Source organism: Heteronotia binoei, chromosome 7 (genome assembly GCF_032191835.1).
Source record: "Heteronotia binoei isolate CCM8104 ecotype False Entrance Well chromosome 7, APGP_CSIRO_Hbin_v1, whole genome shotgun sequence".
NCBI classification, from domain to species: Eukaryota; Metazoa; Chordata; class Lepidosauria; order Squamata; family Gekkonidae; genus Heteronotia; species Heteronotia binoei.
Window position 1 is genome coordinate 78,430,517 of NC_083229.1, and position 18,429 is coordinate 78,448,945.

Consider the following 18,429-nt stretch of genomic DNA (forward strand, 5'->3'; position numbering starts at 1 on the left):
ATGTGCAGAGGTATGGCAGGATTTTCCTCCTTGACAAACAAGACAATACAGCTGACCAAATGAAGAGCTTAGTGCAGACATTTTGAATCTGACAAAGGGTAATCCCTAATGGAAGATTGTTGATCTCTGGGGCTCCAACTGCAACTGTCTGTACAACAATTGTAAAAGCCAGAGAGTGCCTAAATATACATTTGAAGGCAATACTGGTATTCCATTATTGAATTAAAGGCTTTACCTAGTGTACTGCAGTTTGAAGAAGGCAAATGAAATGGATAGTTACCTAGGCAATCCATTGCTGCTGCTGCTGTTGCTGTAACATCAACCCTCTCTTGTAATTTTGCCAATGTTGTTAAAATCTGGCATCTAGTGTGTATTGCTTTTTTGTCAATAATATTGATAATAAATTGTTTGTTTCAAAATTTAGAGTAACAAGCCAAGATTTGTATCAACGTTGTTACTTTTAAACAGTTTTCTTTTGTTACAAGACAAGAATAAGTAAATTGCCACCAGGTCCATTATTGCCTGTATTTATGCCAAATTCATCTCCATGCTTGTAACATTTTTCACCTAATTTCTCTTGTAAGAAAGAAGAGACTGGGGCTTTCCAGTTTCTTAGTTCTAGCAAAAAAGGGCAGCACATTATTATTTAATATAGTATATTTCTATTTTTGCCCTGTGGCGCAGAGTGTTAAAGCTGCAGTACTGCAGTCCTAAGCTTTGTTCACAACCTGAGTTTGATCCCCGGTGGAAGCTGGGTTTACAGGTAGCCAGCTCGAGGTTGACTCAGCCTTCCAGCCTTCTGAGGTCGGTAAAATGAGTACCCAGCTTGTTGGGGGGAAAGCGTAGATGACTGGGGAAGCAATGGCAAACCACCCCGTAAAAAGTCTGCTGTGAAAACGTTGTGAAAGCAACATCACCCCAGAGTTGGAAACAATTGGCGCTTGCACAGGGGACCTTTCCGTTCCTTTTTCCTTTCCTATTTCTATTACTGTAGTGGCATCTGTTGGATTTTTTGCCTTAAGAACAGTTGATATTGTAGCTTGTTGAACAGGTATATTCTAGCATCTTGAAACTTAACACTTAAAAAAAAAACCTACTTAAGTTGCCACAAGATTTGTCTTTATTTCTGCTGCAACAGACTAGCACAGCTAGGCCTCTGGAATTATGTGGCATTATTGAAACTGTGCATGAAAACTTTATTTTCTCTGTTCACTACTTAAGGGCAAACGGGATTTAAGCCAGTAAAATCTCTTTTAGCTACAGTGCTAGCCCTTTAACACTCCTAGCAAGTTAAGAATTTACCAGGGAAAATTTTCCTCATGTATCCTTGCATATCCAACTAAATTTCTGCCTACAAGCGAGCAGTTAAAGGAACAGGAGTCCTATCAGAAACAAGCTGGCAATCCTATCTGAGTGATAACAAAAATCAAGCAGATGAATTTTAGTCAGCCACGATTTTTTTTTTTTTTGGGGGGGGGGGGGAGAAGAATACTAACTTGGTGACTCTGCCGGCTGCTTAACATGGCAAGCACAAGCCGTACCAAGAAAAGTTGGCAGGCTGAGCTACTATACGCGTTTGCAGCACTCCTGACAAAACCAGTTACATTGAAGGATCATGAGTTACTAATTTTCAGTCTGCTACACCAGACAGCTAAAATCCTTTTACTGAAAAATTATGTTTTTCCCCAGGAACCACTTGGAACACCGCGGAGACAGCCGCTCACAGAAAAGTGGGCTGGACCATTGGTGGGCGGGGTTGAGGCTCATAGAACCTCTCGGTCTCCCCTTCTGCTCAGGCAGTAACATGTTGCAACTCTCAGCCCTCTAAGAAGGGTAGGAGCGTACTATTATAACAAGGAGGAGCAAGATATCATGGTGTGCTTCAATCCTCAACAAAGTTGCTGTCTTTCAACTAAGCCACCAGTGTTGAGTGACAACCGTACAATCATGCGGTGCTGAGGAGACTTTCTTTTGCTGCTGAACACTTCAGGAAGGACATAACTCTCCCCCCTCCCTTTAGGAGGCAAGTGGTTCGGTCCAACAGGCAACCGCTTCCTCCTTCAGCTCGCTTGCTTTCCCAGATCTTTTGCCGCCGCCTCAGAGGCGGAGGACGGATTGGAAAAGGGGCCTGTGATAGCGGGGAGTCCCTGTTCACGCGGGCCCCAAGATGTCCGTGGCGTTTGCAGCCCCCAGGCAGCGGGGGAAAGGCGAGATAACGCCGGCTGCTATCCAGAAGGTGGGCTGCGGGGCCTAACTTGGGAGGTTGCTGGGTGTGGAGAGGGGGCTTGGTTGCATCTTCTCTTGTTTTTTTCGGGGGGGGGGGGTGGCTAGAAGGGGTAGGGGGTGGAAGGAACAGTGGGCTGCAGTCCTGTCGTCATAGTGGTCTCCATCCCATCCCCCGTGGGGGGGGGGGAAGGACGGAGGTTGCTGGGAAGTCACGTGCCCAGAGGTGACTGTAGTAATACTTGCTGTTTCGTGTCCGCTTTTCTTTTCTGCTCTCCTCCCCTATAAAGGGCGTAGGGTGAAATATTTTATGTACTATTTCAAAATAAAACGGGGCAAGCACCTTTTAAAGACGAATAAAGTATTATTTTAATAGCCTTTGCAACAACCTTGGAAAGTAGACCTATTTTATGATTCTTTCGTCTCCCCCCACATTACGGGTGGATTACAAGTTCTGGTGGAACAACCTGGGTTAGTTGCTTTTAGCAAACCGAAATGCAGCCTTATGACAATGATAAATGTTCGTCTTTGGTTTGGGAGGGAGTGGGTGGCCTGAGCTCAACTCCTTGAATTTGTAGCTTATACCTGTTCTTCATGTTAAAGGTATAGTCGCATAATAAAAAGCCCATATCACTTTTAAGCATTCACTCAATAGAGAAAAGAATGTAAACAGTTACTAGACCAAGCAGTCAGATATAGCTAGAGAGAAAGGAGGGATTGAATATGTTTGAAAAAGGATAATAGGCACAGAGTGATGGCATCAGTGGAATCCAAATAATACAGAAATCGTTTTAGATGATAGAGAATTGTTTACTTATGCACAACGAAGTTGTCAAAGCTGATTCACTGATTATGTGACTTTTCTCTTGGTACAGGGAGAGAGAAGGGGGGAGGCAGAGTAAAAAAAACATAAGCTTCAAAAAGGTGCCAGAAATAATTATTTTGTCTTACTTCCCCCCCTTAAAAGTACTTCAGATTCCTGTGTGTGATGTATTTTGAGGATTGGTATACAAATTAAAAACTAAAGATAACTAAAGGGCAGAACAAAATTTTTTCTTGTTTGTGACTTATCTCTCAAATAAGGGTCCACTAGGAAACCACTCAAAAACTAAATTGCAGAAACTTAACAAAAAGTAATTACTTATGGCATCTCTTTGAGGTTCTCCCCCCTCCAAACTGGGAAAACATGGGTAAGAAATAACCATCTTTTTTGTGGGAATATGGTACTTCCAATCGTGCAAGATGATTTCTTTTGACTGTCTGGATCTGAACCATCTGATTACTAGGAATTGTTTACTAAACAGGTATTTATCCTAGATAAAATATTAAAAGATAAGATTAATTGAAGAAAACAAGTGTTAGACTTCATTTTCACAAGAATTTTACCCATTTATTGTGAGAAGCTATGACATTAAAAGGGGGATACTTTTTGTTTTTAATATGTGATTAACTGTTTTATTGGAGTTGATACATTAGGATTTTCATGTTCTTTGTAAGGAGGGAAAAGAATAATGCACTGTTTTGTCACGACAACCTTGCTAGAATGAAAATTCATGCCTTCGTTAAACTATGTTTAATATAAAACCAATGTGAATTAATGGTGGAGGTATTCAAGTAGGGCCTGAGAGACCCTGGCTCTGATCCCTACTCTGCCATAATGCCCACTGGGCAATCTTGGAGCCATCACTTTCTCTCAGCTTTAACCTGCTCCAAAGAATTAAGGTATGAGGAAAGGACTATTGTATGCAGTTGGGCACATTGAAGGAAAGGCTGGATAAAAATGTGCTATGTAGATAAAGCCATTAGTCTGTTTTGGGTGGACAGGACCTTGATAGCCCAGGCTAGCCAAATCTTATCAGATCCTTGTTAGTATTTTGATGGGAGACCACCAAGGAATACTAAAGTCACTATGCAGAAGCAAGCAGTGGCAAACTAACTACCTCTGTTAGTATCTTTCCTTGACAAAACCCTGCTCATTGGCCATAAGTCAGCTGTGACTTCAGTCCAAAAAATAAAACAAAGGCTGGTGCTGGGGTTAGGGTCCATATTTGAAAGATGAATCTGTAAGATACAAGATTGCTTTTTGAAAGTTTGTAACGCTCATCTGTAGAAATACTTGTATGACTGGAAATACAGCTACAGAAAATGTGTAGGTGTTGTGGCTTTTGGTACTGCTTAGTTCATGAAGGTAATAGTTTGCCTTAATAGGAACTCGTGTTGGTACATGTTGCAGACATTAGGACCTCTACTTTCAAACCTGATTCATTGAAGTGGGCAGCATTATCACAGGATTATGTTTTGAGCAACAGATTGAGAGATGATTGTCCTTCACAAGGTAAATTTTGTTCCTGGTATAGCTTAATAGCTGAAAGATAGAGGTACAAATCAGGAAGTCTATAGCAACCTGGTCTTTGTCATACTTTTAAGTGGCTTAGAGAAGTTATTTTTTCCAGCCTCAGCACCTTTGCTGTCCTTTTCCCTTGCCATCCTCTATGGCGGCACTAATATTGGCCTATGTTATGGCTAGTTGTAAGGATTTTAAAAAGGTAATGTATGTGTAGCACTTTGAACATTCTAAAATGCTACATAAGTGCTAAGTATTAATTCTGACAGATGTCTGCATAAAAACTGCAGTAATACTGCTAAAAGTATTTTTTGTGTGTAAATGATTTCAGTAGCTAGCTTATTGAACAAAATGTAAAATAAAGATTTTATTAATTTGATTTTCTTTGTGAACTTTTGTAGAAGGAGTATTTGGCAGAGGTGACAAAATCCTCATTGCTTAAATAGCTATCTCCTGAGAGGAGATGCTCTTTCCTTAACAAATAAAAATATTCCAGGCCTTGATGTTTCTGGACACCAGGTTGCCATTGCAACCTGTAGCTCGCTTGTAGAACCAGAGAGTTTGGTAGCCTTCAACCACTGAAGTCTGTTACAGGTTTTAAAAGAATAAGAAAAGGGAAGGGAAGGTAGCATTCCAGAATTTTGGTCCTGTTCTTCACGTATAACTGGTGTTCTTACCTCTTAGAGTAGGCTCTGACCTGCTGAATTTAGGTGTGGAGAAAAAACTGTCACTTTAATAGAGGCAAAATGTATGGAAGTTGTCTATGAAATTAGTCATTTTCTCCAGGAGAGCTGATCTATGTAACCTGGAGACTATTTGTTGTTCCATGAGATCTCTGGGCCCCACCTGAAGGTTGGCAACTCTACTTCTGAGGTCTGTCTCCAAACCCTACACTCCGCAGGCTCCACCTCCAAGTATTTCCCATCCTGAATTTGGCAGCCCTAAAGTTCTGAATAAGAGTCAGCTACTAAGTTTTGTGAAGCTCTCAGGGCTCACTGATTCTTGATCTTTCCTCTGCTTCTCAAGCACGAAAAAAGTCTTGCTCTATGTGGACCTTCCTTTGAGGCTGACCCAGAAACTCCAACTGGTGCAGAATGCAGTGGCACAGGGTACCCAGCACATATTCAACCTGTGCTGTATGCATTGGCTTCCAATGGAGTACCAGATCTGGTTCAAGGTTCTGGTGCTGACCTTTAAGGCCCTTGATGGTCTGGGACATATGTACCTTTGGGACTACCTCTCCCCAAAATATCCCAGAAGGTCATTAAGTTCAGTAGATCAAAATGTTCTGGTGGTCCCTGGACCAGGGATATCTGACTATCCTCAACTAGAGCCAGGGCATTCTCTGCCCTAGCTCCAACCTGGCGGAATTCTCTGCTGAATAACATCTGGGCTTTCCAGGATGTGAAACATTTCCACAGAGCCTGTAAGGCAGAGATGTTCTACCAATATATGTTGGACTGGATGAGCCATTGGCCTGATCTAACATGGCTTCTCTTATGTTCTTATGTTCTCTTGATCACATCCTATTAATCCTCTAATTAAAGGGACATGATATTTTTCCCAGACTAGTGGGCATCCCTATTTATAACTTAGAGGCTATAAACTTAGAGACTTGCTTAATATGAAACATGAAATTGTAGTTGACTGGTTTCTAGGTAGGGGGGAAAAACTGTTTAGCAGATTCATTGCTTCTGATTAAAGAATGGTTCCCACTTTTGCAACAGAATAATCTTGGTTCTGTTACATCCCCATTTCATAAACATTAAAAAGGTAGTCTCCTGTGCAAGCACCAGTCAGTCTGGGGTGACGTTGCTTTCACAACGTTTTCATGGCAGACTTTTGAAGGAATAGTTTAAAAGCTGTTACATTCCATTTTCTTCATCCTTCCCACCCCAATTTTTTTCAAAAAACTGCATAGAAGAAAATGGTAATGAAACTGAACCTAAGGTTTCCTAAAATAGTTCTAAATCTGGACAGAAAACACCTGTCAAACGACAAGTTTACATGGGATCACCAACCCCAACACTGGTATAGGATATCACCATATGAGATGATAAAATGGACAAAGTGCTAAAATTTTAGTATACATTAAAAAGTTTAAACAACTTGTGATTAAAGAAAATAACTAGAAATGGGCTTTCGACTTGTATTCTAGTATCTGTTCCTGAAAACAAAAGCTAAAACAACCCTGAAAACGAAAACCAAAGTAACTCAGCCAATCAGCATTTAAAATGAAATGAGTAAGCAGTATTGCAATAATATTCATTAGCAAGAAAACCTAATTCAGTGTACATTAGACTGCATTCACTGTGTTCTAAGAATCTGGTTTATTATTTCAGATGTTGGATGAAAATAACCACCTTATTCAGTGCATAATGGACTACCAGAATAAAGGGAAGACAGCAGAATGTTCTCAGTAAGTTTATTATATGAATGTATTTGGTGTTTACTCTTTCCACACTTGAGCCACACTCTGCTCTACCTGTGGAACTGGGAGGTTGCACAGCAAGAGAATGAAGGATATATGGCGAAGTCTGCACCAATACAGGCTGCATCATTACTGTAACTTCTGTGCAGGTATCTTACCAAAAATCTCAGTTCTGTCATGTGATGCAGACAAGTGTGAACTAGCGGATTGATAAGATATTGACTAAACAGAACAATTTAGCTTGCACTTTATCAGAACTGTTATGACAGCTCAGGAAACATAAGGAAATAACACAACGGTTCTTAGATAATAGTACATTTTAGCACATCTAGATAGGGAGTGTTAGTTTTGAAGGGATGGAATTCCAGCTGATGGGCGCTGCATTCTGATATGGCTTTGCATGCAGAGGGTCCCACATTCAATCCCCAGCATCTCAGGTTAAAAGGATCAGGTAGTAAAAACCTCTGTCTGAGAGCTGTTTCCAAAGAGAGTAAATGATACAGACCTTGAAGAACCAATGATCTGATTCAGTATAAGGCATCTGTGTCAGATAGTTTCAGGTTCTGCCTTCCAAGAGCCTCAGCCAATCACTTTCAGATGGTGGACTGGAATATTCAAAAGGGGGAAAGAGGAGTTTGGTAGTTTGGGGGTTGTTGGATTTTAGTAGTAGAAGGGTTAGGAGGTCTTCTGGTTAGCTAAGGAGTCCGTTAGGGACTTCAGGTATTTTGATGGTAGGTAGATTTTGAGTGCTGTTTCTGTCAAAAAAATTTAAAAGCCTTTTCATTCTGTGTTATAAGTCTAAATCAGTAAAACAAGAAGCCTACTCTGTAACAGATTCAGGTGGGTAGTTGTGTTGGTCTGAAGCAATAGAACAAAATTTGAGTCTAGTGGCACTTTTAAGACCAACAGAGTTTAATTCTGGGTTTAAAGCTTTCATGTGCATGCACACTTCATTATAGAATAATAGAGTTAGAAGGGACCTTCATGGTCATCTAGTCCAACCCCCAGATGAGATACATAGATACCCTAACTAGCCCTTCTTGGCAGCTAACACGTTCCCCCAACCTCTGTCTACCTATATGTAAAACTTGAGGTAAATTGTGTATCTGATGAAATGTCCATTACTCCCAGAATTAAACTTTGTTAGTCTTAAAGATGCCATTGCTCTGTAACAGTTATGCTTTCTTAGGCCCCAGGTCTCCAGTAGCTTTGTTACCATAGTACTGACAGGACTGAAGAAAAATAGAACAAAGAAACAATAAAGCCATGCATGCTTCTGAAATAAGCCTGTTTCTTAGTTGTTTCCATGAAGTCTGTCCCTCATAATCGGCCAAGAGCAAACTGTGTAGCACCATGAATCTAAGTATTGCCCTCATTGAGGGCTAAAAGACTAAACAGTCACCCAACCCACAGTCATAAAAATTTAAAGGGGGGGGGGGAGAGGAGAAGCTTCTGGGGTTTGAAATTTAAGTTCCTAGTTTCTATGTCTGGAGGCAGGGTGTTCAAACATTTTTCATATCGGTGGGAGAAGGGATTTCATCTGGTAGGCAGTAGCCAGGCTGTTGGGAGTTTCTGAATTTTAAAAACAGCGCCACCTACCAGGCACTGGCTGTCAGTTCACTTTGAGGCAGTATTCTGCAGGCCAGAATTGGATAGGAAGAGGCACCTTAGCCTCCCTTGACAGTAGATGGACTGCTGCATTCTTCACCAACTGAAATTTCTGAACAGTTTCTTGAGAACAGTATAAGGCACATAATATTACTGTGCCCTAAACAAAAGGGCTACCATTGAAATAGGTATAGTGTGGGACAACCATCTGTAAGAATTCTTAAGTGTTTAAGTGCTCTCTCCTCTGTTCCTCTTTAATAGGTATCAACAGTTGTTGCATACAAACTTGGTCTATTTAGCTACAATAGCAGACTCCAATCAGAATATGCAAACGATATTGCCACCAGTGAGTACCTAAAAAACGTTGCATGGTACATAAAGATATATTTGAACACACATAGCAGATGTATGTGCTGCCTTTTCTGCATGACTTCTTACTACATGTATCAAATTGCTGTAGACTTTTACCTGTATTTTTTCCATACAAGGTATATTACAACAAAATGTTGTGACTATTTAATTCTTAACTTAAATAAAATGTTTAAGTAACTTTTGATTTGTTAAATATGTTGGGCGTACTAACAAACTTATCCAGTCTTTCTATGAATACTGTAACATGTTGTTTTTTATATGTAGTTTGAACTCTACTTCTAAGGGGAAGTAAACACTCCTTTATTTTATCCTGATATTCACAATCTACACTGCTGCAAGCTAAAACCACATGTTGAATATATAGAAAGATGGGAAGGTGCTGTAACAGAGTTTTTGTATTATGTTAAATAAAGCTCCTACTGTTAGGTACTATTTTGTGGGGGAGGGGGTTCCTTGTGTTCTTTGCTATGATAGTGCCACTGGGGCTCAGCTTATGTTTCTTGTCCTAATCTCTGAACAGCTGCTCACCATCCTGGCGTTTATGTGGCCTAATAAGACCATGATTGTCTCTCAACTTCCTGTCAGATCTTGCGTATCATGTGCTTGCAGCCGTCATGGTTCTGAGTCTGCAAAGAACTGAACATTACTGAGGGCCAGTCATATGGGAGGTTGAGGCTTTTAGTGTTTATACCCTTCCTTGTAAATGTGAGCTTGGAGCTGGTAATACCTATATTAAAAATTAACACCAGTACACTCACAATTTTCAAAACCTGCAACTTAAAATTTGTTGCTTAAAGTTAGCATTGTCTCCAACCACTAAGCAGTTGCCCCAGAAACCTTAAAACAGTTCTGGAAGATAGTGCCCCTTTACAAATGTTGTGAGCAAGAAAGCAACCACGGAAAGTGTTTTGACTGAATGGTTCTGTTGTAATAGATTGTATGCAAGTATGCAGTCAGTTGAGGGACTGCGGCACAATATTATGAATAAGAGTCACTTAAGTGTGCAGATAAAAATCAGCACTGTGTGAGTTGTGTGTAAAATGCTATCGGAAGTTATTGTTCTAGCATCTACACTAGCAGTATGCTTCTGATCTACCACCCCTATCACAACATGGGGTTGTAGCTGCACCTCTTGAGACTCCTGAATTGTCTCCAAACAGCTCTAAATAGAATCCTTTAGCCTTGAGGTTGCAAAGGCTGGTTGCTTGATCCTGGGCTGATGCAAAAGGAACTCTGTGAAATTGTTTAAAGCATCCTTGCCAATATTCATAATCTTATTGAGGTGCAAAGTGGACACAGCAGCATTTTGAGGCTGCAAGCCTGAGTGCCCAGGCCAAGCCCCAGGATGTGGAAGCACAAGTTCTTTCAAGATTCAGCTAGTTTCTCCTCTGGCATAGATGGTTTACAGTGATCAGATACTAAGTACAGAGTTTGCCACCCTGAATGCACGGCAAGAAGACTATTTGGTACCATGTTATGATGATGCAAAACTATATCATCAGTTTTATGTTAATAGATGTCTAGCAGCTGAACAAGAACCAATCTTAAGAGATCCCATAATAAGGAACATCTTGGCATTAACGAGCAGGTGCCCATCTGCTGGGACTGCCTTGTTTGTGTCAATAGCTCACCCAAAATTATGGCTAACAGAGTCAAAGGTTACTACACAGTTCTTGGAAGAAGGCAAGCATGTGAAAGTGAAGAGTAGCAGAGTGAGGGGGAAAGGACCCAGAATTCCCATTTTGTCATTACAGCTGATTACAGACGGGCATTTTGGGCCGGATTGGAGACATTCCAAATCAGGCTGGCCCCAAAAGAGCCATCCCAAAACCTCCGCACACTCCCCGGGGAAGGCGGCCCCATCCCATCCTGGAGGTGGCTTTGCGCATTCAGATGGGGAGGCGCCTTAGAAGCTGGACCACTCTTTGTCTCCCATCTTCCAAGTTAAGTGCTAAAGCGCTCCTGGCAGCTTTTAAGGGGGGGGAGAAGCCAAAAGCAGCTTGGGGTGGCTTGGTGGTTTCACATGCCAAGGCGCCTCCCTTGCGCCCTTCCGCTTCCAAACAGCGAGGAGGCAACTGGTGTTCAGCTCAAATATTTGCTGCCACTTTGGAAGTGGTAGCTTTTTGAGCTGCACTGGGGAGAATGGGGCACGGATGGACGGCAGATGTTTGTGTGTGTAAGGATTTTTCTGATCAGTTCTTAAGCCATCTCTGAATCAGCCCAAAGTGTTGGTGTGTGAGCAACCTACTTGAACTTTTTAAATATTTAGCATAAAACAAGAGGTGGAGAAAATCACATGTTAAAAGAAAAAGCAGATTAATAATATTTAGCGTTTAAAGATAATTAAATGCATAATACTGAAATACATTATCAGATGCATTGACTTCTGATTCTGTAATCCTAGCCCAATTTCATTGTTCATTGGCTATCCCACTGTATCATTGCATTTTAAAAATTCTGATATCTGCTTTGAGTCTTAATGAGTAAGGGGGGGTATAAAGTAAGTGAATCATACATTTTAAATCGTATAGTAGGCTTGTAAGAAAGATCACTAGTGTAATCCTCCTGTTGGGGGTTGGGAGAAGTGAAATGATGGCCCTGGGCAAACTGTCCAGTGAGTTCACATCTGAGGCGAGATTGAAACTTGAAGGGAAGAAGGAATGCATAGGTAAGTACTTTTTAAAAACTAACAGCTCGAAACCTAAAGACTGGTGTCCACTGAATCTTTTTATATCTTTGTTTTACTTTACAACCATTTAAGGTAAATAAAAAGCTGTTTCTTCAACTATGCCCTCTGGGAAAATATACACAGCTGCTGCCCTTTCCTTTTGAAGAGACAGTCTGATTCTAAACTGAATGTCTTTAACACATAAAACTCATAGCTTATTAGTGGAGGGCTTATCAAATTTCCTTTAAAACTCAGGGCGGGAGAGCATGCATACCCATGTGCTGTACACACTACATAGATTGATAAGTATTGTGATACTTATAGGAATTTAAAAAAACCTTTTATAGTAACTAAATATATCCATTTAAGAGGGATGAATTCCACAGAATTGATTTGTGAGTTCAGACTTTCATCCATTGAACTATGCTGGGCCTTTAATGCCAGAGGAACAAATCTGAAATCTTTTATAAAGGAGCACATTTTTGACACTGTCATTGTGTTAGAAATCATCTAAATAATTGCTTCAGCAAGTATGGATGGGGTCACTACCTTAGCATTGTCTTAGTTTCACATTAAATATTTAGCATACAAATAAAAATCCTTTAGTAGCAGAAAAAGAATTACAAATTCAAACTCAAACATGTGTAGCTTGTTAATTATGAAAGTGTCATTTAGTGGTTTTGTTGGAATATACAGCAGTGGTATAAGTTTTGAAAAATTTTACATGAGGCAATAAGAGGAATTCAGTGTTCCTGAAGAAGCAGTGAACACTTTTACTGCTTGTCTGTGTACTGTGGTCACATAGGTAGTTGTTGTACCACATGCACATACAGTTATTTGTTGGACTAACTGTTTTTGTTTCACTGAATTGTCTTTCAGCCACCCACACAGAATATGCCAATGGGTCCTGGGGGGATGAATCAGAGTGGTCCTCCCCCACCTCCACGTTCTCATAATATGGGTTCAGATGGGATGGTAGGTGGGGGCCCTCCTGCACCGCACATGCAGAACCAGATGAATGGCCAGATGCCTGGTAAGTTTTTTCTCCTAGAAGACATTAACATCAGGGTTGCTCAGCAACTGAAACAACATGTGCGCTCAAGGGATAGAAGATTGTTGATGACAAAACTGCTTTGAATGCCCCTGGGTGCAAGCTCTTTTAGTGTTTGTTAGCTACAGAGCAACATGACCTGTATTCTGTGTTTATCAGGCTGCCCTTGGGCTTTGATGTAGCTGACACGCAGCATTCCGCTGAACAGAACTGTGTATGTTAGTCTGTCAAAACCATGTGGTGCAGCTGTGTTTAGAAGGCTTATTGAAGAAAGGCATTGGCCTATGGTTAAATATAAATTCTTCTTTAAGAAAATTATATAAAACCATTGCAGCTCCATGAGTTTAAGATTTTCAATACTGACTGCTAGCTGAGGCAAGGCAGTGTTCAAGTAAACATGCAACAATTCAAAAAAGAGTAGCAGTAAAACTTCCAAACATTCAGAGTAGATTAAAATGGAATACAGTAAATAAAATAAATTTGGATTGCAGATAAAGATAAGTCCATCAGAGCAGTTGCAAGACCAACTTGCTTGTGAGGAGAGAATTTAGCAAAAAAACAAATGGTTAAGTAAATAAAACTATTTTGACCTGATGCCAAGCAGATTGTTGTTGGAGGGAGTTCTGTCGCCAAGGTGCCAGTATTGGAAAAGCCCTATCCCACACAACCATTCACCTCCCCAGGCAATATGAGTATGCACAGCATGGCCTCTGAAGCAAATCTTAAAAGTTCAGGCAGGTTCATGTAGGAGATGGCTGTCTAGTCCCTAAGTAAGGGCTTCGAAGGTAAACTCTGCTTAGGGCTTCAAACGTAAACTCTGGTTCTTTGAACTGTGCTCACAAACAAATCTGCAAATATGGAAGTGCTTTCAAAACTGGTGGGAGATGTCTGATGCAGACTGGCCCACAGTTTTGTGTACCATTTTACGTTTCTGCTGTCTTCAGATGTGGACATATTTCTTCATACATAGGGCATAGCTGTAGTAATCCAGTCTGGATATGATTACAATGTTTAGTAAAAAGGAGGACAGCAGGTGTACTGACTGGAACTAGCTTAGGGCACTACACTGCACATTGAGACTGGGATGTCCATTTTCAGTGATAGGTCCAGTAATCCTCTAAGCATAGACTTGATCTTTCAGAGGAAACATGATATAATCTGTAACACCATGTTCAACCAGCAGAAGTACATCCATGCCTGGACTGAACTTCAGTTGATTGGTCCTCATCCTGCTCATTACCATCTCCAAACATCAGCCTTCCACTTTCTCTGCCTTTCTGGATCCTGTTAAAAAGCAGAAATAGTTGCATACTGATATGAGCACTTAAAAAGAAGAAAAACAAAAAGTTTATTTTTACTAGTCCCAATTATGGAGACAGCATGGCCTCGGAAGCAAATCTTAAAAGTTCAGGCAGGTTCATGTAGGAGATGGTTATTTCAGAAACCATTTCTAAACAGTAAATTTGAGAGAAGCTTCCTTTATCAAAAGGCAGTTTCTAAAGAGTTCTGTCACAGCAACCCCAGTCCCTGTGATCTATTGTGTTCCATCTTAAAGCTACTCTTATGATTTCCTTTGTCTTCACACTCCTTGTAATTGAAATCACCATGCCCATGTTGTATTTAATTGCTTTGAAGGAGAGTTGCCACTATAAATTCCTGAAAACAGTCACCAACCTAACCAGTTGTAGGCAAGCAACCTAGAATCAGATCGCGCAGGGGGAAAAAATCCTAAAAGGTAATAATTATTTTAGTCCTTTCCAAACTAATATCCCAGTTTCCCCCACAACTTGGTATAAAGCTGTAATCTTCAGCCTTTCTGGATCATGATCCACCTTCAATACTAAAATGAGAGCCATTAAAAATGATTATAATTTTCCATACACCAGTGAACAAAATATTTATACAGGTCAATTTAAAGAAAAAGAAAATACCATAATCCTACTATCTGTAATATTTAGCACTTTTGTACGCCCATAATTTTGCAGCTGCTGCTGTACTGTATAAATAATATTTCCCCTAATATTTTCTTCAGATATATCAAAATATCATTTTTTGTTTGGTGATTAGACTTGTTTCTATTCCAATACAAAATAAATGAATAATACAATGTATCCATAAATGTCTCCTGAACCTTAGTTTTCCCTTCCAGATTTTCTTATATATTGATATCTTATCCATTAATATACCATATTTTGCTACTCCGTTCATCAATGCCCAGCAAATTTGGCTGTTTCCAAGCTTGCACTAATAATTGTCTTGCTGCAACCGAAAGATTTTCAAGCACATTTTTTTCCTGCCAAACATTACATAACAGGGTATAGTGTGGGACTGACAGTGTCAGTGGCCTTCAATGAGTTTCGTAACAGAATGGAAACTCAGAGTATTTCTAGCACAGGTATTTATAATGAAAATGTGCTACTGAAATTAGCAGCAGAAACGTTATTTTGCTAATGTGTATTCCTTTATGTGTGATTTGTCAGTCTCTTCTTTAGAATCATATAATGAAAAAGTTTTGGATTTGATATGTTGGATTGGATTTGAGAAATTAGTATGAATGTTTTCTGGCAAGCTATATGTTGAGAAAAATCACTAGTTATTAATGTATTTCTTTTCTAAGAAACCAATCTACTTTTAAGTGGACACTCAAGCAGCAAATTTCATATTGAAGGGGACAGTTCAGTACACATATGTCAGTGGGGGCATCCTTCAGCACATACTGGCCATTACTGACCCCCACACATTCTAAGGAGAAGGTTCTACTGGTGTGCATATGCACGTAATGTAGAAGTCTTTTAAATAAGTAGATTCATGAGTACAACTTCCAGTTCTAACTGGGAAATCCCCAAGAGAATACTAGTAAATGAGGTTTTGCATCCCTAATACCAAAGCTGAAAGGAGTTATTTTCAAGTGGGTGGTCGTGCTAATCCGTAGTAGAACAAAATTCAAGACTAGCAGCACCTTAAGGAGCAACAAAAATTTCCAGAATGTAAACTTTGTCTCATGAAAGACTATACTCTGGCAAATGTTGGTGTTTAAGATGCTACTGTATGTCAGTGAAATTAGAACATGAGAGCCCTTAGTCTGTCTTAAAATTTAAAGGTAAAATACAATTCTAAGATTCTGACCAAAGAATTTTCGGAAAGGATAAGAACTAAGGGGTTTTAAGGCATGATTACTTTACATATGACCAGTTTCATTAACTTCACATGATTGCATTAAATCATGTAATAGTTCATTTCCTCTGAAGGCCTGATTTAACATCTCTCTGAGCGTTGAATGACACTGTTCCAAAGAATATTTGTTTCAAACTGTATTCTGGTTATTCTGCTCTTTCTAAGATATAAAGCCATTTATTCTTAAATTATCTTTCTCAAGGTTGGAACATTGAGACCAAAGCTGTGAAACAGTAAGAAACAAATACTTTTTTTTGAAATTCTGAGGCCTACTTTGTATAAGAATCTATACTATTTAAGGTCAGAGCCTATGACAGTATTACTATGCGCACACACACAAACACACACCCCAAAAACCCCATGAGGAACGGCTCTTGTTCTGTGACATCCTCCAGCAGTTCTCACTAACATGCAATATTCAGAAAAGAAGAGTGATGGGAATGCATTGGAAAAATACAGAAAAGGGAAAGTTACATATAAGGACATAATGCACCTTTCCTACATGGTAAAGCTTCTGTGACTTTGCAGTTTAGAAAATAAATAGAAAAAATGTTGGAAATTATAGATAAAATGAGGGACCTTCAAGAACTTGCATATGGCATCTCATTCCCCCTCATCTCTTATTTTCTTTTTTCCTTTCTGGAAAGCTCGTGTCACTTCTCTCTTTTTCCAGCCTCCTTCTCTACTTCCCACCCATGAACCCAGCCTACCATTTGCCTCCCTGTCTTCAGCTTTCTCTCCTTTCTTCTCTCTGACAGCTTCTTTCTAGAAAAGGGAGCCATTGGGCCCAGTTGCATGGTGCTGGCTGCTGGACCAGACCCAGTAGCATAGCGGGAAACCTGCAGAGGTTTGTTGGGGGAGGCTGTTATCCAAATTAGTATATGCATGTCAGGGCCATAATGTGTAAAGATGTCCTCCTGCTTGCATGGAAAGATGTATATTTTAGGCAACTATATATGATATCTTAGCCTGTGTATACCATAATTCAGATCAACACATGGAAAAGCAAAGGGGGGGAACGACTCTTAAACAGGGGTGGCCAAATTTGCTTAGCATAATAGCCATATAGAGCAGATGTCTGAGAGCCACAAGGCATGAACAAATATTACACACATGTCTTTATTAACTCGTAATACTTTCTTTGCACATAAAGATAAAATACGTATCTATGCAATTTACAACACAACCATGCTAGAAGGAGACTTTTTAAAAAAAGAAACCCCCATAGCTGTTGTCCATAGCTTGATAGGCAGCTCTGGGAGCCAATCATGGAGCTCCCATTCTGCTCTTTGGGAGCAGACAACCTGACTCAGCTGGTTTTAGTTTGCAGCACAAACAGAGAAGTTAATAGTCATGAGAGCTGAAGCTGAGCTTTCCTGGGGGCACCTGCTTTTGCTGGGGCTATAACTCAGACACTCCAGACTTGGAGGGCGGGTAGAGGAGAGCCTGCTGAAGACTCACAGTGAGTTTTACACCTCTCAAACCAAATGAACCAATGACCCACAAACTGATTTGGGCAACCATATGAACCAACACAAACCACCATTTCCCTGGTTTGTGCCCATCCTTAGTTTGCCACTTATTCAATTCCTCAACAGTTCCTCAGTGGAACAGGCTTCCTCAGGAGGTGGTGGGCTCTCCTTCCCTGGAGGTTTTTAAACAGAGGCTGGATGGCCATCTGATAGCAGTGCGGATCCTATGAATTTTGGGGAGGGGGGCGGTATTTGTGAATTTCCTGCATTGTGCAAGGGGTTGGACTAGACCCTGGAGGTCCCTTCCAACTCTATGATTCTATGAAAACAAAAGCTGGGAATAACAGTCCCCATAAGTCCAGCATAGGGAAAGGTTTAGGGAATTATTTTTGGCACCAATGGGAGAAGGTACCATGTATGTGCCATATAAATCACCACCATTTGCATTCTTATGTATCTCTCTTTGACTTGACCCCAAGGTTAGTAAATACAAGAGCTGTGGAAATAAGGGAGAATTCTGTGCTACCGTCTTTAATTCTATACTTTCTTCCAGTGGCTCCCTTGGCTCTTGCACCCTCTTTTCCTGCACTAGATCTCTGGGCAACCTCTGTGGTGCAGGAGAAGAGCTTGCAAGCCTGCCTGTTTTCCAATGGAAATAGGCACCTACCTATGAGTCAGCACTCAGAGGCTGACTAAGGGCCTGATGCTAAGCATCCTTACTTGAGAATAAGCCTACATTAAGTTGCTCCTCAGCCTCCAGGAGCTTCACAATATGTGCGAAAGAACTGCACGTAGCTCCCAAGCCACAGTTTGACCAATCCTGCTCTTAAACAAAAGAGTTTTTATTTCATTAACAGAAAAAGAGACCCAGTCAATCTACAAAGTGTAATAAAATGGCAGTACAATTATGAAATGGAAAAAACAACATGATAAATAAAAAATTTCCCTAGAAAGCTGCCTCCTTAAAGGCGGAATGACCTATAAAAGAAAAGGATGCAAATGAGCGTGTCTAGAAGAGAAGCAGTGGAAGGGGGGATGTCCACTGCAATGAAGCTGCTTCAGAAAGCATAATTGATCAGGGGAAGG

The 18,429-nt window shown here is 40.4% G+C and overlaps 1 protein-coding gene across 4 annotated transcripts in view; it reads left to right on the forward strand.

Annotated features, from left to right (window-relative positions):
• The first annotated feature begins 2,003 nt into the window (after positions 1 to 2,003).
• SS18 (SS18 subunit of BAF chromatin remodeling complex) overlaps positions 2,004 to 18,429 on the forward strand; it is a 35,907-nt gene continuing 19,481 nt past the window's right edge. For 2 of the 4 annotated variants that reach the window (XM_060243873.1, XM_060243875.1), the window contains exons 1-4: positions 2,036 to 2,236; positions 6,910 to 6,986; positions 8,868 to 8,952; positions 12,526 to 12,679. In XM_060243873.1, the coding sequence (XP_060099856.1) occupies positions 2,168 to 2,236; positions 6,910 to 6,986; positions 8,868 to 8,952; positions 12,526 to 12,679 (385 nt within the window). In that variant the 5' untranslated portion in view covers positions 2,036 to 2,167. Of the gene's footprint in view, positions 2,237 to 6,909; positions 6,987 to 8,867; positions 8,953 to 12,525; positions 12,680 to 18,429 lie in introns of all 4 variants that reach the window. The other 2 variants (XM_060243874.1, XM_060243876.1) reach the window with 2 other exon arrangements.